This window comes from Peromyscus californicus, unplaced genomic scaffold (genome assembly GCF_007827085.1).
Source record: "Peromyscus californicus insignis strain IS unplaced genomic scaffold, ASM782708v3 Scaffold_23__1_contigs__length_62951481, whole genome shotgun sequence".
Taxonomy (NCBI): Eukaryota; Metazoa; Chordata; class Mammalia; order Rodentia; family Cricetidae; genus Peromyscus; species Peromyscus californicus.
In genome coordinates this window covers 17,206,226-17,228,833 of record NW_026294534.1, presented here as the reverse complement: position 1 = coordinate 17,228,833, position 22,608 = coordinate 17,206,226, and the positions used below count along the sequence as shown (strand labels likewise).

At 41.8% G+C, this 22,608-nt stretch overlaps 1 protein-coding gene across 1 annotated transcript in view; it reads left to right on the top strand.

Annotated features, from left to right (window-relative positions):
- LOC128119458 (disintegrin and metalloproteinase domain-containing protein 32-like) overlaps positions 1-21,583 on the top strand; it is an 87,374-nt gene extending 65,791 nt beyond the window's left edge. Inside the window, exons 16-21 of the mRNA XM_052752845.1 lie at positions 1,126-1,209; positions 6,817-6,913; positions 8,163-8,319; positions 13,728-13,766; positions 20,085-20,123; positions 21,500-21,583. Coding sequence (XP_052608805.1) covers positions 1,126-1,209; positions 6,817-6,913; positions 8,163-8,319; positions 13,728-13,766; positions 20,085-20,123; positions 21,500-21,506 — 423 coding nt within the window. The 3' untranslated portion in view covers positions 21,507-21,583. The remainder of the gene's footprint in view (positions 1-1,125; positions 1,210-6,816; positions 6,914-8,162; positions 8,320-13,727; positions 13,767-20,084; positions 20,124-21,499) is intronic.
- The last annotated feature ends 1,025 nt before the right edge of the window (positions 21,584-22,608 follow it).

The following is a 22,608-nucleotide window of genomic DNA, read 5'->3' as shown; positions in this document are numbered from 1 at the left end:
AATTTTGGGGATAATAACAGCTTTTACTCTAGAGGGCTATGGTGGAGACTAAAGGAGATTGCATAAAATGGATAGAACAGTGCCTAGCACATAGTTTGAGCTAAGTGTAATTTGGCTAAATACACACACACACACACACACACACACACACACACACACACACACTTTTTTTTTTGGTTTTTCGAGGCAGGGTTTCTCTGGGTAGCTTTGGAGCCTGTCCTGGAACTCACTCTGTAGCCCAGGCTGGCCGTGAACCCACAGATATCTGCCTGCCTTTGCCTCCCGAGTGCTGGGATTAAAGGTGTGCACCACCACCGCCCAGAATTGATTATTATATTTTTAATTTGCATCCATGACCCCAACTCAAACCTGTAGAAAATAGAAAGGGAATGAATTTACCTCAAAATCTCATTTAATTTCTGACCACATCTGTGTTTGTGTAGAAACATGTCATATTTTATTAAAGCTACCTATTTACTGGACCACATGAAAGTGATTTAAAATACTAGCCCTTATATTTTAGGTTTAGATTCTTAGCAACCTTTGAGTGGAAAAGTGTGGTTTTTATGCTTCTTCCTGTATCTTAACTCTCTGCCACTCACATCACAATGGTGCTTTTGTTACAACCGATGAGCCTACAGTGACACACCATTATCACCCCAAGTCTTTAGACCACTTTGGATAATCTCCAAAAACTCAAGTGATTAGCAAACATATTCCTAAATATCACACTGGTCAAAAATCAAATCTCAATAGAATTTAAAAAACATTTTACGGGCGGTGGTGGCACATGCCTTTTATCCCAGCACTTGGGAGGCAGAGACAGGCAGATCTCTGTGAGTTCTAGGACAGCCTAGTCCACAAAGTGAGTTCCAGGACAGCCAGAGCTGTTACACAGAGAAACCCTGTCATGAAAAACCAATATATATGTATATTACATATTATTATTTTATATTATTTTTTTAAACTAGCAAAAATTTGACATCAACATTTGAGGAATGCTGTAAAATTACTAGACTCAAATTTGTAGCAGCAAATAGTTATGGTTTTGATATTAAATTTCTAATTACAGTGCTAAGATGGCTGGAGCCCTCTGAATTGGAAACTTCTTTCTATTTTCTTTAGATTTGTTTAAATAGTATATGTGTAGAAACAAGATTTCTTAAGAATGAGTCACACAGGTGTACAAGCAAGTGCAATGGAAATGGAGTAAGTAGCCACATGTTTCTGGGTGTTTCTCAGCATCAGTAATTTATTGGTCTCATTTGATGTCCACAGTGTGCCAAGGCCTATTGACACCTGGGAGCTGAAATGAGCAGTCAAACTCAACTTCTTTTTTTTTTTATTTTATAATTTAATTTAATTTTACATATCAGCCACGGATTCCCTTGCTCTCCCCCCTTCTGCCTTCCCCCCAGCCCACCCCCCATTCCCATCTCCTCCAGGGCAAAGACTCCCCTGAGGATTGAGTTCAACCTGGTAGATTCAGTCCAGGCAGGTCCAGTGCCCTCCTCCCAGGCTGAGCCAAGTGTCCCTGTACAAGCCCCAGGTTCCAAGCAGCCAACTCATGCACTGAGGACAGGACCAGGTCCCACTGCCTGGATGCCTCCCAAACAGATCAAGCTAATCAACTGTCTCACTTATCCAGAGGGCCTGATCCAGTTGGGGACCCCTCAGCCATTGGTTCATAGTTCATGTATTTCCATTCGTTTGGCTATTTGTCCCTGTGCTTTTTCCAATCTTGGTCTCAACAATTCTCACTCATACAAACCCTCCTCTTTATTGCCAATTGGTCTCCTGGAGCTCCACCTGGGGCCTGGCCGTGGATCTCTGCATCTGGTTCCCTCAGTCATTGGATGAGATTTCTAGCACGACAATTAGGGTGTTTGGCCATCCTATCACCAGAGTAGGTCAGTTCAGGCTTTCTCTTGACCATTGCCAGTAGTCTATTGTAGGGGTATCTTTGTGGATTTCTGTGGACCTCTCTAGCACTTTGCTTCTTCAAACTCAACTTCTATAATTAGTGTTAGAAAATGTTTTTGGTTAAGTTCAATTGACGATGATGTTAAAAAATCCTGTAACAGTGGAGGCACTTTTCCAAGGGCCTTAAGAACCTAAGTAGCCTGCCTGTTCACCACAAGGATTTAAGTCTCCTGTTTGTGAGTCTGTGGGTTCATAAGAATGTCGGTTTTGCCTCTCTCTTGAAAATTCGTCTTTGTATTTACAGGAAAGCCCATCTCTATGCTTACAGAAAAGCTGAGTGGCAAGTTCAACTCCCCTGCCCCCCATGGTCAGTGTCACACAGCACAGTGCTGTATTCATTATAACTGGTGATAGACTTCAACAGGTTATTGTCACCCAAAGTCTGGTGTTTAACATTAGCATCTTAGAAACACTCAGTGCCTTGCACCTGTGGGCTTTGATGCACATGTGATGGCACACATTATCACTGTACCATGCAGTGTTCACTCTTCCAAAACTCTGTGCTTGGCTTAGGCACCCTTCTTTTTCCTACCAGCAGCCCCAAAACTTTTACTGACTTTACAATGTTTCTGAACATATACTTCTCCAAAGAAGCAATACGAATAGCCAGCAAATGTCTGAAAAAAAAAAATGCTCGCTGCCATTAGTTATCAAGGAAATGTAAAACTAAACAACAATATGAAATCTCACCCCAATAAGAATGGCTGTCCTCAGAAAGGCCCAAAGTAACCAATGCTGTCACCAATGCCGAGAAAAGGGAACTTGTGATGGTTAATCTTCACTGTCTGCTGGAGGAGAGCTGGAATCACCTGGAGATACACCATGGTTTATCTGTGAAGGTGTTTGAAGAAAGTTTTAACTGAGGCAGGAATACTCCCCCCACCCCCAGTGTGGGTGGCTCCATGCCACAGGTTGGGGTCTGGGACTGATGACAAGGGAGAAAATTGAGTGTCATCATTGATCTCCTGCTGCAGTGGGTACATCCTCTGAGGCTGGCTAGTTTCACAGAGCATGATAACCCACAGTTCGATCCATTTTGTACAAACGATATAGTTTCATTCTTCTTTCTGACTGAGAGTCTACATAGATGGAATTCTCTACTTGTTCATCCACTGGTACTCATGGAGGCTAATTTCATAATTTGGCTGTTGTGACTATACTACAGTTAGTATAAGCATGCAGTTATCTCCATAGGAAGCTGTCTTTGATTCTGTGAAGCTGTGCATCCAGAGGTGATGCAGCTGGATAATATGAAAGTTGCTTAGCAATCGTGTAGAAGGGCTCATGTTCTACTCTGCATCCTTGCCAGTATTTCCTGCTGCCTGTTTTCTTGGGTAGATGGACAATGTTTTCCTAAGAGGCCAGAAGTTATTAAATGAAAATCCTAGTACTAGGTATGGGATACCTCCCTGTGAGCTGTTTCTCAGGGAGTTTCCAGAGCACCCCCAAAACCTTGCAGGCTATGGTCGGTATCCCTGGTTGCCCACCAGCCCAAGAACATAGGACACTACTGTTGCAGGTCACCACACACTTTGGTTGCAAGGCATTGAGGAATCAAAATGAAGAGAAGCTGACGTTTTCTCCACGTTGTCCAGCTTTCATAGTGCTGGGAAGTGCTGGCAAGCTGCTGAGGGAGAAAATTCAGCAGTGGTCCCACCCACGTGTGTACCCCGTGGGCTATAAAAAATGACCTGCTTGTCAAGATATGCCTATTAGAGCAATAGTCGCTTGAGTATTACGGGGTAACTGCTGCTTTCTGACTGGACTTGAGGCCTGCTCCACAGGATGGAGTTCAGACCTGGTACTGTCAACCTGACCAAGAGCCCGTGCCTGGTGAGTTTATAGGTCTCCAAGGTGAAGTTGCTATGGTCACTTTACCAAATGGACACAACATTCCTCTACACATTTGTGCCCAGAGATCAACGCTCCTGTCAGCTTCAGTATGAGAAGATTCTTTTTTTTTTTTGCAGTGATTATGACAGAGATTCATAATTGGTCAGAGTGCAGGGAATTAGAGACTGTAGGATGCTTGGCCCTGAAGAAGGCATCTGTATCGTCACTACCCCCCCACCCCACCCCCGTCTCCCAACAGACTCAGATAACATTGAGGAGGAGGTGTAGGAAGAACATCAGAGATTGGGGAGAAGACTGTGAAATAACTCTCTGGACACCACACAGCGATTGCTCTTACCACAGCTGCGGTTGGCTGCTCAAAACTGGATTTTGTTACCACTTCATCGTGCACTGGGGAGGGCTTCGTGAGGCCCCTCTTCTCATTGAGGGGTTACAGGCAGTTAGTCGGAGGGTAGAGGAGGACAAATAGTTTTCTTCAGTGGTGTGGCCACTGATGCGTTGCCCACGCTCCAGGAAATAACCCCCAACTCATGCTCACTCAAGCAACCACAAGGAAACTCAGTGGGTCAAAGGAAACATTAAAAGAGAAAGGAAGAAAGTGTTTCAGCAGAAGTGGGGTAGGTGATGGGAAAAGAGGGGTAATAGGGGGTGAAAATGCCCCAAGCTCATTATATACATGTATGAAGTTGTCGAAGAATTAGAAAAATGGGAGCTGGAGAGATGGCTCAGAGGTTAAGAGCACTAACTGCTCTTCCAGAGGTCCTGAGTTCAATTCCCAGCAACCACATGGTGGCTCACAACCATCTGAAATGAGATTTGGTGCCCTCTTCTGGCCTGCAGGCATACATGCTGTATACATCATAAATAAATAAATCTAAAAAAAAAAAAAGAATTAGGGTTGGGGATTTAGCTCAGTGGTAGAGCGCTTGCCTAGCAAGCACAAGGCCCTGGGTTCGGTACTCAGCTCCCCTCCCCCCCAAAAAAAATAGAAAAATGGTCAAAAGTGCAAAAATAAAAGAATGTCGCTAAATCTTCATGTTCAAGCCTTTCCCATGCGGTCTCTCATGCCGTTCTTTCTGGTTTTAGTCTCAGTTTGCTCTAGTAAGATAAAGAAATGATTATTTTTTACATCTGTTGAGACTTGATTTTTTTTTTTTTTTGCCAAAGTGTGATTTTTGGGGGGAAGTTTGTCCATCCACTGAGAAGAATGTTAATTCTCTGTCAGATTGAATGTTTGGTGTGTCTTCTGAGTTAATTTGATCTATAGTGAAGTTTGAATCTGAAGTGATATTTTTCTGTGGTTTTTTTTGTCTGCAAGTTGATAAGGGTGGGGTGTTCAGACTCATCATCATCATCATCATCACATCTGACCCACCTATTCCTTTATAGGCACTAATCTTTCTTTTACAGAACTGGAGAGCTGATATAGGGTGCACATTTGTATTGACAATCACTATGTCTTTTTGACTAATTGTTTCCTTTATTGCTTCTAATTTGGCCTTGTGGTCACCTTTATACATATATAATTTAGGATATATATATAATTCAGAACACACACAGAGCACACATACACATATATGGCACTACACATTCCACCTTCTCATTACATCATTTCCATGCTTCCCTTTCTACTAATCTGTGTTTATCAGGGCAAATGGTATCCCCCCCTCCCACCATCCCCATCCTCAGAGAACAGTCATCTGTTCGCTTGTTTAGTTATTTTTATTAAATTCAATGAGCCAGCCTGCATCATTTGATATTAAAGAGTCTTCACTGGACCTCCTTTGAGACAGATCTTAGCTTGTAGCCTGAGCTGGCCTGGAGCCCGTACCTCTTGTTCCTCAGCCTTCTGAGCGCCAGGATTATAGGCCTGTGCCATTCTACCTGGCTTCAGCTTTAGGGATCTTTTGTATCTGTCTACGCAGCCTTGCCACTGGCATGGTACACAGATAGGCTTTGTTTCTGGCTCTGTCTGTGGCTCTAAATGTCCTTTGCATACCCCTTCTTTATGTATGGCTAATTTTCTGCTGTAATTTAGTTGATCAGGCTTTCTGCACCTTCAGCTTCTTCTGGCCCCCGGTTGTTCATATCAGAGGCCTCATACTGTGCTCTCTGAATGTAGACGCTTTGGGACTGCCTTCAGTCTACGGCATTAGTTTTTCTGTTTGAACTAGTCTGTTGACAGTGCTTTCCACTGCAATTTTTATTTGATTTTTTTTCTTTCGTTGCCAAGATTCTCATTTGGCTCCCTGCCCCAAATCTCAATTTCTTTGCATTTAGAAAATGTATTATTGTGGAAGTTGCTGATTATTTTTTCAACAAGGTTCTTATTCTTAGGTTGAAATTTAGATCCAGTTAAGATGGCACCAGCTGAGTTACATGAAGAACGTTTTCTGTCTTTGCTAGTAAATGTTTCACAATTAGCCTGGGGAAGGTTTAGGTCTTTGCTTGCGAAGGCCAATATCTGAAGCAGCCAACAGGAAGTCACTGAATCCGAGGAAGGGAAAAGATGCACGCCAGTCAGCCTTGGGATTGGTGGCCGCTAACACATCACTAGATTTAGAGTTGATGTCTGTCTGCTTCTGAAACTGCTCTCTAAACTTTTTTTTTTTTTGAGACAGGGTTTCTCTGTGTAGCTTTGGAGCCTGTCCTGGAACTCACTCTGTAGACCAGGCTGGCCTCGAACTCACAGAGATCCGCCTGACTCTGCCTCCCGAGTGCTGGGCATGTGCCGCCATTGCCACGGCATGTTATAGTTTCTTGATCCAAGTATGTCTCCTTTTGTATGTAGCTTTTTAATATCTCTTCCTTTGATGCGTGAGTTTTAGTCTATGGAACCAAGTATTCACTTTGTGGAATTCCCTCTTGAAATCGCATAAATATAACCATACTTAGCTAAGATAAAAAAGCAACCATTATGGCCTAGCACATAATTTCATAATCTTAAAAACTGATTTACACATCTCAAAATGATCCTAGGTATGCAATTCACTTGGTGAATGTCACTGTAACAAAGGCTTCGGCCCGCCAGACTGTAGCACGAGTGTCCGGTCTTCCTGGTGGCTTAACAAGAACGGTAAGTATATCTTTAAACAGCGATCGAGGAAACGTCATGAAATCACCTAGTTCCATTCACACGCAGCCACATTTTGCCACCCAAAAAGAGGCTAATAGAATTTGGAAACAAATGGCAATTAGACGTTTCTCAAATAAATGAGACCCCGTGTCCTGGGCTGTCTGTTTCTCTGTGCTGCTGTATCTGTCATTTGGGGGTGTTTCCCATCTGCCTTCCCACCTTTACAAAGTGTTTGGGATCTCAGGTCTAGGCAATGTTTACTGCATCTGGTACAGCCACCATGTTTCTGTTAAAGGAGAAACAACATGGAGGACAAGGTTTGACGCAGTCTGTAGACTTCACAAAACAAATGGTAAATTTCACCTGAAGAGATAATAGAGGAGCCACTACCATGACATCCTCTGGTGCCCGTCCTTGATGCACCTATTAGGTCTGGAAGTAGTTTTGGAACTCTCCCTTTCTCTCTGGTTTTTTTTCTAGACAGAGTTTCTCTGTGTAACAGCCCTGGCTGTCCTGAAACTCACTCTGTAGTCCAGGCTGGCCTCGAACTCACAGAGATCTACCTGCCTTTGCTTCCTGAGTGCTGGGATTAAAAATGTGCTCTAACACACCCGGCTGGGACTCTCTAGAATTTAAGTTTTTATTTTCACACAGTGCATTCTGTTGGTTTCCCCTTCCCCAGCTCCTGGATCCTGCCCCCCATTTCCCTACCCACCCAAAAGCCACATCCTTTCTTCTTAGGGTCTGACAGGCTCAGGTAGGCACTGTCAACAAGCGATGGACTTCAGATTGGAGCCAAGCTTCTCAATTTCCCTCAGGCGCCCCTTCAGGTAGCGCCACAATCTCGTATAGATAAATACAGCCCAAGGGCGAGAAGCCTGTCATCTCTTCCCTGCAAAGGGGGTGACAGACAAGCATGGTGAGATCTATGGAGAACCCTCTAACAAGTCCAAGTTTGGTGGTTTCATTGTACTCAACCTGCGCTTCAGATCACTGGATTTCAGGCACTCACAGGGTTACAATGGGGCTTTACTGTAATTGCCAGAGTGTGTAGAATACTCTAGAAGCCTCTGAAACTTTGTTTCTACGTTTTAATGAGGATTTTAGATACAGTTTCAAATATTGTGATACTAGAGTTAGTTTTCCATACTCCTTGATTGAAAAGAAAAAAGAAAATTATTTTAATGAATTTGTTGTCATTTGAAAGTAAATCGCACCAGTTAATGTTGAACATGCCTTTTATTTTTAGATCTGACCATGGAAGGATCTTCTAAGAACTCCGAAAAGAAGTGGCTTCTAAGTTTGTACATTGTTTTAATTATTTTCACCTCAGCAGTCCTAGTACTCACAGTATGGAAAGGCTTGAAACCGTGGCTTTCCAAGGAAGAGGAATCCCTGAGTAGCGAGTAAATTGAATTTATGTTCCGAAGCTAAGTTTTAGTAGCAACAGGACCTTGCTACATAAGAAGTCGGGAGAAGTAATGACGCTTTGTGTTTCCCTAGGACTTTGGGCACTATATCAACATTTCCTCTAACTGTGGGGGGTTTTTCTAGTCAGTGAGCACTTTCTCAAAGATGATGGGTTTGGGAATGTGGGTAATACAACACAGTCACCACTGTGTTAACCAAGCCATCCTCCAGTGTCTGCCCCAGACAGCAGCAAGGTCACAGATGTGCCTCGCTTTCCACGTGGGTGTCGAGGATCTGAGTTCAAGGCCTCATGTTTATTGGTGCAGCTGCCCACCTCCCCAGGCTGCCCTGAAAGCTGCCGACACTCCCTTGTTCATATGTGCTATCCTCTGCACATCCAGTTAGATATTTATTCCGAATGTTGTAACCTGGTTTTGGTTATGGCGTGTTTTCCAAAGACTTTTAAGCGGGCCATGCTCTACATTTGAGCACTCAATGGTACCATAAGTTCAAGTTTACTAAGCCCCTCTCTGTCTGTAGTTGGCTGTTCGCATAGTAGAGGGTGCCCCAAATTCAAGTTTGTCTCCGACTTGCAGTTTGTGTGTCATTCTGCCTGAGCTGGCGGAGAGCCTCACATTGGCATTCCGCTCTTGTGAACAAAACTTTAATAAACAAGGGAGGTAGGTGCCACTTTGAGATCCCAATCTCAATTCTTTTAGAATGCCTCAAAGTAGGGATTTCTGGATGGGATGGTTGATAGTTGTGCTTTTCATTTTCCAGAGCAGCCGTTCTGTTACCGGGCGAAAAGGTCATGCGACACGACAAAATCCAGTCTCAGAGCTTTATTAGGAGGAAGTTGGGGGAGACAAAAGAACCAGGCCTGGGGAAGAAGTATGTGCAGAGAGCAGAGAGAGAGAGAGAGAGATAGTAGGGGAGGAGAGAACAGAGAGGAGAGAGAGGAAGAGTCTGAGTAGGAGTCTGTGTCTGGCTTTTTTAAAGATTCTCACGCACATGCGCAGGTAGGCTTATGGAGCTATGCCACACATGCGCGGATTGTGTGACCACGCTGCGCCCAGTGTGCGATCACATAGCACACTGATGACACAAGACACAAGACCCCTTGCTTAGCGATTGAACTGCGCATGTGCGGTCATGCAGCTGGCGTGGCAGCAGAATCCCAACAGCTGTACTATGTGCTGATTTACATCCTCACAAGCACTCCATTTTTCTCCCTCTACCGTTCCCACTCTGAACTTCTCACTTTCTTTCTAGCCATCCTAACAGAAGTGGCTTTCTGTTACTGAAAATGTGTGCAACTTCTTTAGAAAAACACTTGTTCAAGTCCTTTGGGCATATTTTATTTTATTTTGAAACAGTGTCTCACTATGCCACCCTGGCTGGCCCGGAACTCTTCATATAGATCAGGTCAGCCTCCGAAGTCACAGAGATCTGACTGCCTCTACCTCCTAACTTCTGGGATAGAGCCTTCAGTCAGATTTTAACTGGGTATTTTTTTTCTCTTAAATAGCGTGGATTCCTTGCGTACTTTGGATCTGTGTTTGGATACTGATTCCTTATCACATGAGTGCTTTCCCAGTCTTTGGAGTGCTCGTGTGGCTCTTTGTTTGTGGACTGTGCTCCTTCTATGTGGGTGATTGCCACGTCTAAGGTGAAATGGAGGCCCTCTCAGGCTTTCTTTGGGGGAGTTTTAGCTTTCTGGTCTTTGTGAAGTTTTTTTTTTCTTTTTAATCAATTTTGAGTTAATTTTGTGTGGTGTAAGAGGGGGGGTCCAGTTTCATTGTTAAGTGCTTCGTTATTCTGTTTTCCAGCACTACTTCTGGAAGGACACTGTCACTTGCCCACTGTGTGCTCGGCATCTTTGTTTAAGGCCAGCTGACTGCGTGGGGGTCTCTTTTTGTCCTCTACGCCGGTCCATTGATCTGTGCACCAGTTTTTACAACGCACCTTGTGCCGTCAACTCAACATCAGGAAATACAATGAATGCTTCTAGCCTCGTGCATTTGAACTGGGATTGCATTGGTGATTTGGAGTCTTTTGTGGTTGCCTCTGAACATTAGGGTTTTCGTTTTTTGAGTCTGTGAAAAATACTGTGAGAATTTTTTTTTTTTGACTGTGTTACAGACAGTTGTGAGCTGCCATGTGGGTGCTGGGAACCAAACTTGAGTCTTCTGAAGAGCAGCCACTGCTCTTTAACGTTGAGCCACCTGTCCTGACCCTAGTGTGGACATTTTAACAGTATTGGTTCTTCTAATCCACACATTGGCATAGATTCCTTCTTACTCGTATCATTAACTCTATCATTGTTCTATTGTTTTCAGTGGTGTGTAGACTCCTAGTTAAGTTTATTACTAGATATTTTTTTTTTTATTGAGGCTGTATAGATGAGATTGTTTTCATAAGTTTCTTTCTTTTTAGACAGTTAAGTAGAGAATTATAACTGATTTTTGTGTTCTTCAAATTTACTGAGTTTGTTCTTAAGAGTTTTTTCTCTCTTAAAGACAAGGTTTTGCCATATAGCTCTGGGTGGCTTCATATTCATGACCTTCCTGCTTCCATCTCCTGAGTGCTAGAGTTATAGGTATGGCCCACCCCACCATGCCAAACTTCAAGTTAATGCAAGCTGTTCTTGTTTCAGTAAAGGATTTAGGCATTTGAAATATACAGTAACAGGTCACTTCCTTCTTCATCTGGAATGTGGGTGCCATGTGTTTGCTCTTCCTCAAGTAACTCCCTGGGCTATATTATCTTGGAGAGTGATACTGTTGTTTTCTTCCTGGTCTTATAAAAAACATGAGAACTTTACACCAAGTATAATAATGTAGCCGTGGGCTTATAATGTATGGCTTCTGTTATGTTGAGAAGCATCCCTTGTATATTTAATCACTGAAATAGTTTTTTTTAAAATCATAAACAGTTGTTGAATTTTGTGAAACACTTTTCTTGCACTTGCTGAACCACCCTTAGCTCTCATGGTAGCATGTATGGTAGCCGGTGACTTTGGTCTGTAATTTTCTCTTCTTGTCATTTGTTTGTCTAGGTTTGGTATCAGGATAATGTTGTTCTTGTAAAATGAGTTGGGAAGTGTTCTTCCTTCTTTAGTATTTTGGTAGAGTTTGAGAAGGACTTGTATTAGCCTTTTTTTTTTTTTTTTTTCCTGAGACAAGGTTTCTCTGTGTAACAGCCCTGGTTGTCCTGGGACTCGCTTTGTAAACCAGGCTGGCCTCGAACTCACAGAGATCCATCTGCCTCTGCCTCCTGAGTGCTGGGATTAAAGGCATGTGCCATCCATCACACCTGGCTTGCCTTGTATGGGTCTTGTGAAAAGTTTGATAGAGGCAGGTGTTGTGCAAATGTTTGAAGCTGGTTTCCTGAAGGCCTTCCATGGCTCTTTTCTCCAACAGTCTTAGAACTTAAGGTCTTACGCACAGGTCTTTGATATGTTTTGAGTTGGTTTCTGTACCAGGTAAGAAGCAGGGATCTAAATGCAACCTTCTACAAGTATCAACCTGGTTTTCCCCAGTTTCACTTTGTAAAGAAGCTGTTTTTCATGTTCTAGACTTTTGTATAAGTGGAAACACATACTATGTTCTTTGTCTTTATGTGACTTATTTCACTCACCACAATGATTTGGACACTCGTTATAATCTTGTATCTGTTGTTTGGTCTTTTCCTCATGGATTGATGGATATTCAGGTCACTTACAACTTTTTAGTAAAATGATGGTGGATTTTAGCTGGATGTTGAGGTGTGAATGTCTGTGTGAATATATACTCTGTCATTTGGGTTATTTCCAGGAGTAGGGTGGCTGGGTAATATGGTAGCAAATGTTTAACTTCTAAAGAAAGAGTCAGACCCGTTCCCTGAATCATCGTCTTCCTCTTGCCTCACAGCCATCAGTGAGACCCGCTTCATCTGCACCCTTGCCAGGAGGTGGTGCCCTGCAGCATACAGTACACACCCTTGTCACATTATGGTTTCATTTGCACATTTCTCATAAGCAATGATGCTAACGGTTGTTTCATTATTTATTATCTGTACGTATTGTTTGGAGAAATGGCTATTCAGATTCTGCGCCCATCTTAGCTAGGGTATCTGTCATTTTGTTATTCAATTACTTGTCTTTAGGTCATTTGTGAAGTAGATTGTCTTTTGTCTGAGTGCTCTTTATATATTCCAGATGTAAGTCCTTCATCATGTATTTCATTTGTGAATGTGTTTCCCCATTCAAGGCTTGTCTTCTAACTCTTTAGCAATCATTCAGAAAGTACGTTTTAAACTTGATGAAATTCAATGGGCCAATTTGCTCTTTTAGAGGCCATGATTTGGGTATTGTACATAGGAAACAAGAGCCCAACCTAAGTTCACAAAGATTTCTCCTGAATGTTTCATAGCTTTAGATTTTACAGTTAGATATGTATGGAATTTGGGTTGAGTTTCCTATGGCCAAGAGGGCTGAGGCTGTTTCTGTGAGGCATCATTGTTCTCAGTCTTTGTTAAACAGTATGTGTGTAGTCACAGGCAAGGTGTGCTAGCCTTACACCATTCTGTCTACCTCAGTGCCCGAGAAGAATGTGACTGTCCATCTGAGTTGTGAGATGATCACTTACTCAATGTCCCCATGTCAGCAAAAGAATATTCTCATGTATTTGTTCTGAGTGAATATGTTTACTCTGGCTAAAGAGCTATCTCCACGTGTATGGAGTTATGTGTTCTGTGTTTAGAGTACAGCAAAAAGGGCTGGGGATCTGGACTGGTTTGACACTGACCTCAGTAGCTCTCTTGGGCATCTCCTCTCTGTTCTGATTTCCTTGTCTGTGACCACTTGGTTCCCTGGACTCCTACACTTCCAGTCCGTTCTCTGTCTCTGTCTCTGTCTCTCTCCGTCTCTGTCTGTCTCTGTCTCTTTCTGTCTGTCTGTCTGTCTGTCTGTCTCTCTCTCTCTCTCTCTCTCTCTCTCTCTCTCTCTCTCTCTCTCTCTCACACACACACACACACACACACACATTGCCAAAACTGTGGGGATAAGTAAAAAAGCAAACCTAGGAATTTTGTGTTCTCATTTTTTGCATGGCTTGAAATGTGTGTTTTTCTGTGGCTGACGTATGTAAAGATTGACATGTCATTTGAGAGGCTGAGGATATAGCATGTTGTCCAAGCACTTGCCTACCTTACAAAAGGTTCTATGCTCCATTTCAACTACCATTTAAAAAACACTTATTCTCGTCTTTATTCAGATCCCATTGTATATTATTTTATTTATTGGTAACTGGTCTTGTAAAAGAGATCCTGTTGCTTATACAATAGTCCAATTTTTTATTCACAAAGTTAAGATTTTCATTTCTCTTAACATTTAACCAATTAACATGCTGTTTTCTATTTCTAGAACCAAATCAGAAAGCAATACTCACACCTACACCAGCAGGTGAGTGCATTAAAAGGTGGCATAAAGAAAGATGTAGAAAATGAACAATAACTTAATTATAAATCTTAATGAAATTGTAGACATCCCAGGGCTATGAAAAACCAGACTAATAATATGTCATAGTTTTGCTTTTAATAAGTCCTTCATTTATTTACTAATTTATTGGAATTCTAATCCCTCCCCCAACCTCCCGCCTGCAAAAATCTAAGGAATACAATGCCGAGTCCTAACAGAAGAGATGTGCGATGCATGAGGAAACATAATGGCATCTAATACTTAGACGTTATCAACCCCGAGTTATTAGTATACTGCTTAGGTAAACAAACCTCTGCCTTTCTCCCTGTCATTCTTACGTTCTTTCCACCTAATCTTCTAAGACGATCCCCGAGTTCCAGAAGGGTCATGCCAATGCCTTGTTTAGGGCGGCACACTCAGTTGTCACTTTCTCAGCCACTTGAGCAGCCATGTGTTTCTGCGTTTTCCATCATTCGTTACAAAGAGGGGCTTCTCTGATCGAAGTCAGGTGTAACATGTATCTATGGGTATAATAAAAAAGAAAAAATACTGAGACGGTAGCTGGGAACCGTGACAATTTAGCTACACAGCAGTAAGTTGGAGCCCAGCGGCCTAAGATCTCCTCACATGATTTTCTTTTGACTGGTTTTATTGTCCCAGGCGTGACTTGACTTTGGTGGAACAGGTCACAAATCCAAGCAGGCAGTGAGTAGTTGGTTACTTTTCTGACAGTCTCGCCACTATTACACCAGTAGGTGCGTTTTGTCGGGAACTTTGACCCTGTAACTGGTAGGGTTCACAGTAGCCTGTGTAGCTCCTTCTGGCACCACGAAAGCGTCCAGCTCAGTCACATTTTGATTTCTTTATACCTTGCAACCGAGGCATGTGGTGTCTTTAGCAATATGGTCTTATGACTTAGTTCTGGTGGGTGGCCTAGTGGAATGATAATATCCTGCATCCTTTTGGAAGCCTCTTGGGTATCTCTGTCCAGCAACTCAGAAGGAAGTATATCTCGCACCGGTACTGAGGTTTTTGTTTAATAACCCAAGGCTTTCTTGTAGTAGTATCTAACATGTGGGGTACCCACTTCTCTCCTTTTTAATTTATGTATTTTAATTGTATGGTTTTTCCACACACTTGATTTTGGTTAACCTTCTTTCTCTTCCCCACCTCATCTTCCAATCCCCATCCTGCTTAAACTTAAGTCCCAGGTCTATGTTTTGATAATCATCCATGTTCTGTCATCCCCTCTCCCTAAGAGACCCTCCATACAAGTAGGCCTTTTTCAGGTTCCTGGTTTTTACTGGTCATAAAAGTTAAACACAAATTATAGATATTTGAAGCTAGAATCAATGGATGACAGAGAAAGCATTCAGTAGTTTTCTTTGGGGGGGGTCTGGGTTACTTCACTCAATATATATATATTTTAGTTCCATCCATTTACCTGAAAATTCATAAATTTATTTTCTTACAGAATGTGGTGGTTTGAATAAGAAGGGCCCCCATAGGCTCATATATTTGAAAGCTGAGTCATCAGGAAGTGGCACTATTTGAGAAAGATTAGGAAGTGTGCCCTTGTTGAAGTAGTTGTGGCCTTGTTGGCCAAAGTCTCTCTCTCTCTCTCTCTCTCTCTCTCTCTCTCTCTCTCTCTCTCTCCCTATGGATCAGGATGTAGCTCTTAGTTACTTCACCAGCACTAGACCTCCCTGCTCCCTGCCACCACGCTTCCTGCCATGATGATAATGCACTAAGTCCCTGAAACTGTAAGTCCCCAATCAAATGCTTCCCTTTATAAGAGTTGCCTTGGTCATGGCATCTCTTCACAGCAAAAGAACATTGACTAAGACACAGAAGAATATAAATCCATTTTGTACATGGGTCACATTTTCAATATCCGTTCATCTGTTGATGAACATCTAGGCTGATTCCATTTTCTGGGTGTTGTGAATAGAGCAGCAGTGAACATGGATGGGCAAGTATTGCTGTACGCCCAAGAATAGTGCAGTTGGGTCAAATGGTAGTTCTATTTCTATATGCTTTACAACCTCCACATTGATTTCCACGGTGGCTGCTTCAGATTACACTCCTGCCCTGGTATAAGTGTTCCCCTTCCCCCAATTCTTCATCAGCTTTTGTTATTTGTTTTCTTGATGACGGACATTCTGACTGGGGTCAGGTAGTATCTCAACATGGTTTTAATTTTCATTTTAATGATGTTGAACAGTTGTAAAATGTTTATTAGCAATTAGTATTTTTTTTCTTTTGAGAATTCTCTGTTCAGATCCATGACCACTGTTTGATTGGCTGGTTGATTTTCTTGATGTTTAGCTTCCAGAGTTCTTTGTGTGTTTTGTATTTGAATTCTCTGTGAGATACCTAGCTGGTGAAGATTTCCTCCTATTCGGCGGGCCGCCTCCTTACCTGGTTAGCAGTTTCCTGTGCTGGACAGAAGCTTTTCAGTTTCACGAGACCCCTCTTGTCAGAGGCTGGGTCTTAATTCCTATATAACGGGAATCTTATTCAGAAAGTCCTTGCCTGTACCTCCGTCTTCAACTGTGCTCCCTGCTTTTTCATTCAGCAGTTTCAGACTCTCTGGTAGTCTGTTGAAGTCCTTGATCTATTTTTTGTGCAGGGTAGGAGATAAATGTTTACTTCCGTTCACATGTTGATGTCCTATTTTCTCAGTACCATTTGTAGATATTTTCTTTATTTATAGATATTTTCTTCAGTGTGTGTTTTTGGCATTTTTGTCGAGAAGTAGACTTATATCTGGATTTCCATTCTAGTCCACTGATCTACGTATCTATTTTGGTGACAGTATTGTGCTACGTATAGCTTGAAATCAGGCCTGATGTTACGTCCCATAGTGTTCTTTATAGTCAGGATTGCTCCGTCTGTCTTTGGTCTATTGTTCTTCCATACAAAGTGCTGCATCATTTATTATATGTCTGTGAACAATGGCCCTGGGATTTTGATTGGGATTGCATTGAGTCTGTGGATGACTTCTGGTAGGATGACCATGTTCATAGTTATTGGGATCTGTCTTAGTTTGGGTGTCTATTCCTGTGATGAAACACCATGACCAAAGCAACTTGAGGAGGAAAGGGTTTATCTGGCTTACACTTCCTCATCGCTGTCCACCACTGAAGGAAGTCAAGACAGGAACTCAAGCAGACTAGGAACCTGGAGGCAGGAGCTGATGCAGAGGCCATGGAGGAGTGTAGTTTACTGGCTTTCTCTCCATGGCTTGCTCAGTCTGATTTCTTTTAGAACCCAGGACCACAGCCCAGGGATGGTACTACCCACAATGAGTTGAACCTTCCCTCATCAATCACTAATTAAGAAAATGTCCGACAGGCTTGCCTATGGCCCAATCTTTATGGAGGCATTTTCTTAATTGAGGTTCCCTCCTCTCAGATGACTTTAGCTTGTGTCAAGTTGGCATAAAACTATCCAACACAGGATCCATGAGTGTGGGAGGTCTTTCTATCTCTTAATATCTTCATTTTCTTTGTCTAGGTCTCTTAAAGTTTTTACTTTAGAGGTCTTTCCCCCTTTGGTTAGATTTTTTCCAAGATTTGTTTTGTGGCTACTGTGAACGAAATCTCTGCATTTGTTTTTCAGTATGCTTGCCACTGCTACAGATGCATGAATGTATGTTAATTTTATCCTGCCATTTTGCTATAAGTGTGTATCAGCTCTAAGAGCTTTTATGGTGGACTCTTCAGAGTCTCTTATGCGTGAAATCATATTGTTTGTAAACAGGGTTATTTTTATTGTTCCCTGCCACATTGTATACCTTTTATGGTCTTATTTATCTAAGACTTTCCAAGCACTCTACTGAATAGAATGAAGAGAATGGGCATCCTTGTCTTGTTCCTGATGTTATGGAAATGCTTTGATCTTTTTTCCATTCATCGTGATGTTGACTATGAGCTTTTCATATATAGACTCTATTATGTTTAGGTATGCTTCTCCATCTCCAGCTTCTCTATGACTTTTATAATGAAGGGAGTCAGATTTTGTCAAAGTCCTTTTCTACCCCTATTGAATTAACCATGTGATTTCAGTATTTGAGTTCATTTATGTGATGAATTATATTGGTTGATTTATGTTAACTATCTCTATATCTCTGAAAGAAAACCAAATTGGTCATGATGAATGATGCTTTTCATGTGATCTTTAATATTTGGTTTACAAATATATTTTTGAGAAATTTTGCATCTATATTCATAAAGGCTATCAGACTTTTCTTTTTTTTATTGTTTTTGTGTCTTTATCTGGGTTTTGGTATCAGGCTAATCCTGGATTAATAAAATGAACTTACAGCATTCCTTCATTTTCTGTTTTATGTAATAATTTGAGTACTACTGTTGATAATTTTTTTTATTAAAGGTCTGATAGAAATCTACAGTGAATCCTTTGGGGTCTGGACTTTTTTTTTCTTAAATTGGAAGAGTTGTTATAATTGCTTTAGGCTCATTGATGGTTATGTATCTGCTTAAAGTAGTTCTTCCATTTTGGTTTAATTTTGGTACATCATATAAGTCTAGAAAAATCATCCATTTACCTTTTTAATATTTTTTTAATTTAGAATTTTTTGTGTCCTTATGGGTTTCTGAATTGCACTGATGTCTATTATAATGGCTCACTTGTAACCTCTGATTTTACTAATTTGCTTCCTCTTTCTTTAGTTGGTTTGGTTAAGGCAATAGTTCTCAACCTATGGGTCATGACCCCTTTGGTGTCACGTAGAAGATATCCTGGATATCAGATATTTACATTATGATTCATAATAGTAGCAAAATTACAGTTATAAAGTGGCAACAAAATGATTTTATGGTTGGGGTCACCCAACAAGAGGAACTATGTTAAAGAGTCGCAGCCTTAGGAAGAACCATGAGTTAAAGGGTTGCCAATCTTGTTTATCTTTCAAAGAACCAACTTCTTGCTTTATTGTTATTGTTTTTAAAATAACTCTTTCATTAATGCATGCTCTGGTCTTTATTATTTCTCCTTTCCTACATTTTGGGGTCTGGTTGGTTCTTGCTTTTTTCTGAGGCCCTAAGGCATACCATTAAGTTATCTATTTGGGTTTTCAAGATGTTTTTGATCTAGGCTCTTAAAGCTGAAGACTCTCCTCTTAGGACTGCCTTCACTGTATAGAGTTGGGAATGTTGTGTTTTCACTTTCATTCATTTCTAGGAATCCTTGCATTTTCTTTTATGACTTCTTTGGTGATCCATCCATCATTTGGTTGTGTACTTTTCCGTCTCAACAACTGTGCACATTTTCTGTGGTATTAGTCATTCTTGAATTCCGTTTCATTTTTATTATTTTTTAAGAGAACTTCATATACGAGCACTACATCTACATCACTGCTGCCCCTTCTTTCCCTCTCCAGCTCCTCCTTTGTCCCCTTCCCAAACTTCATGATTTGATTGTCAAGAATCTTTAATTGTCTAGTATGTATGTATATATATGTACATGTACATACATGGATATATAACCTACTGAGTCCGTCCAGCTGTTTTGTATGTACAGTTGTTCATGGCTGACCACCTTGGATTGGACAATGAGCGTGGGAGTAGGAGCTTGTCCCTGGAGCAAACTGACTGTGCCTCTCTCAACGGCCATTGACTACTTGTAGCTCTTCCTCATAGGGTGGGACCATGTGGAATTTCCCCTGTATGTTTTGGTACATCAGCTGATGTCATTATGCCAGGCTTTTGCAGACTACCGTATTGTTGAGATTTTATGGGTGCATTTTTTTCCCCTCTGTCTTGTCTATGGGACACTAACAGGATTCCTGAACCTCCTTCTGCCCCTGTTGCAATTTTCCCTGAGTCTTCGATCTAGGGGTTGCATTGTAGGTGTATTGGTTGGATCTGGGCTCTCCACAGTCACTTGGGATATTTCCTGGTCAAAGTGGTAGGAAATGTGTACTAATAGAAGCAGAAGATGGGACAGAACTGATAAGATCCCACCACTCTATTACAAGAGCCTCTGTCTTGTGTCTCCATTGTGTTCTCTGGGACTCTCAGGTCATGTCCATTCTTTTCTCTTTCTCACTATTTCGTTTGGTTGATTAAAAATATGGAGTCTGTGGCTATAAAATGGAATAACAGCTCAAGATTCTGACTTTTGGCATAACGATACAAAAAGAAATTTGCCAGCAAGGTTTTTTTTTTTTAACCTACAACTTTGAAGGGAAAGAGGAAGTGATTGCAATAAGAATAAACATAATACAATTTGCACAGATTGTATCCTGTGGACCTAAAGGGTGTTTTCTTATTTATTTAGAACAAAATCCCAGACAAGCAGTGGAACACCTACCAACAGGTGAGTGTGTTAGAAAATGCTTCTTAAAATGAACACACTTCAAGTGACATTAATAATCCATGGTTGGTTAATTCCTAAGTATCAGTTAGATGAATGGCTAAAATACTAGACCAATAAATGAACTACTTATACTTCCTTACGTTGCTATTGCTAACGAATATGTAAATCTAAAGTAGCTGTTGCTAATGATATATAAATAATGTAGTATGTTTCTATTCAGTTTAGAAATGTTCTAAGTGTTCTGGAACTTGCTCTTCTCATTAGAACGGAGTTGAGAAATTGAGCCTAAGAAGATCTAAGGATCCACAAATTGGGTTTATAAAACAAAAATTATTATAGACTCTTTTATCTGTAAGGTTGGCCACAGTATTTATGGTTTATGAATTTTAAAGGTAAAAAAATTCATTTGGGATACAGATGTGATTGCATATGCCTGTAACCCCTGCATTTGGGATGAGGAGGTGGGAATATCGGGGTTAGAGGTCAGCTTGGCCTAAATGACTAACTCTTTTTCTCTCTCTCAAAAAAAAAATGTGGCTAAGTGGTCCCAACCTTCTCTTAAGAGTAAGGTTGAACAACACCAAGTGGTCATCCCTCATAGCATATGCATGTAAGCAACCCGGAACAGACTTAGCAGGCTGTGTTTACATATTTATATGTATGTAATAACTAATTAAACTATTACTCTATTATTGATGATTAATAAATATTAATTAAATTATTAAGTGCACTAATAATTAAAGAGGATGCCAGGGCTTGAGAGCGAGCAAGGGGTTGACATGAGAGGAGCTGGAGAAAGGAAAGGAAATGCAGGGAAACTGTGTAATTATATTTTAATCATAAGAAAGAGTGAGACAGCTGTTCATTGTGCTGCACGTCTGTAATCTCAACACTTGGGACATGGAAGCAGGGAGGAGCAGAGGCTCTGGGTCATCCTCAGTTACTTAACGAGTTCAAGTTCATCCTGGACTACCCGAGAACCTATTTCGACAGAATAAATAAATAAATAGTTAAAACGTGCTTTACCACACAACAAGCAAGAAGAGATGGAAAAAATATAGGTATTTAAATTTAAAAAATAGATATATTAATGTACTATAAATATTTTGTTATGTCTGAAAAATGTGAAATTTGTAAATGCTTTTCAGTTAAATTATTTCTTATTCAAAAATTAAAAATCCTAAACAATGATGAAAGTCAGTTACTTGAAGCCAAGACAATGTAACGAACATACAGAATTGAAAGCATCCTTTGAGAAGCCCCTTGTGCAGGCACACAGGTTTGCTCTTGGCAGCCCCCCCCCCCTTTTTTACTTTGTGAAAAAGTGGCTATGCTTGGAGCCACTACCCTGAACTGTGTTTTGTTCTCTTCTGCAGTTATTAGCTATCCCTTCCGGAAGAGGCTAGCACCCAGGGTCTCACTGAGAAATGGAAGAGTCTACGTTCTTCCCTTGGTCACAGCTAAAGGAGCTAATAAACGGAATGTGGACCAATTTGCAGGCTTGCTCGTCTGTTTTTCTGTGCCGTTTCCTCTGCCTTGGTATTCAGCCCACTTGTAGTTGGGTCACACTCGGTGCCCCGCCCCCCGGGGGTGGGGCCAGGCATTCAGTGGTATCAACTGTGTGTCTTCTTCACGAACTCCCTGAGCTCTTCCTGTTACCTCCAGTATCTTCCATGTCTGTAATTGGCGACCCTCATCCCCCCTCCCACAACTTCCACCCCACCACCTTAACGCTTAGGCTTTGCAGCCTGGCCTTCTGGGTCAACTGCCTGAATTAGAGCCTTTCTGGGTGTGCACCCTAGCCCTGACCTTGGCTAGAGAGGAAGAAGCAAGGTGAGAGCTGGCTGGGATTCACTGCTCTGCTTCCTGACTGCAGGGCCAGTGCCGTGGCTTCTCTACTGGGAAGGGCTGTCACCCTCAAACCGCGAGCCAAGATCAGTGCCTCCTTGTGCCACTTTTGTCGGACATTTTGTAACAGTGATGTGAAGAGTCACCAAGACAGGCACCCCACTTCTCATCAATGCCCAAACGTGCAGCTTCAGGTATCCACCTAGGAAGGCAAGCTTCAGACACTGCCTTGCCAGACCATCCTGTTGCCAGGAACCTAGAGACATTGAAAGGAATGGTGGGTGCCCAGAAGCCTCCTCACCCATAGTAGCTGAAGCTGCAGACTGTCCTGTGCTGTGTGACATACTGGAAGAGAGCTAGAATCTCTGAAGGGAGACGTTTCTGGGCATGCCGGTGAGGGGTTATCCAGGTCGTGTGAATGGAGATGGGAAGGGCTACTGTAAATGTACATAGTGTACCGTTCCATGGGCTGCGGTCCAGACTCCAAAGGTCTTGGCGTGTACACTCAGGACTGCTTCGCTTACCCATTGACCTGTCACCCCACAGTGTGCTTGGGAATGAGGCAGCGTGCCAAAGCAAGTTTGCGAAGGAAGACTGAGAGGCAACCCAGCTGACTCATGCTTCTTAAGAGGGGAGG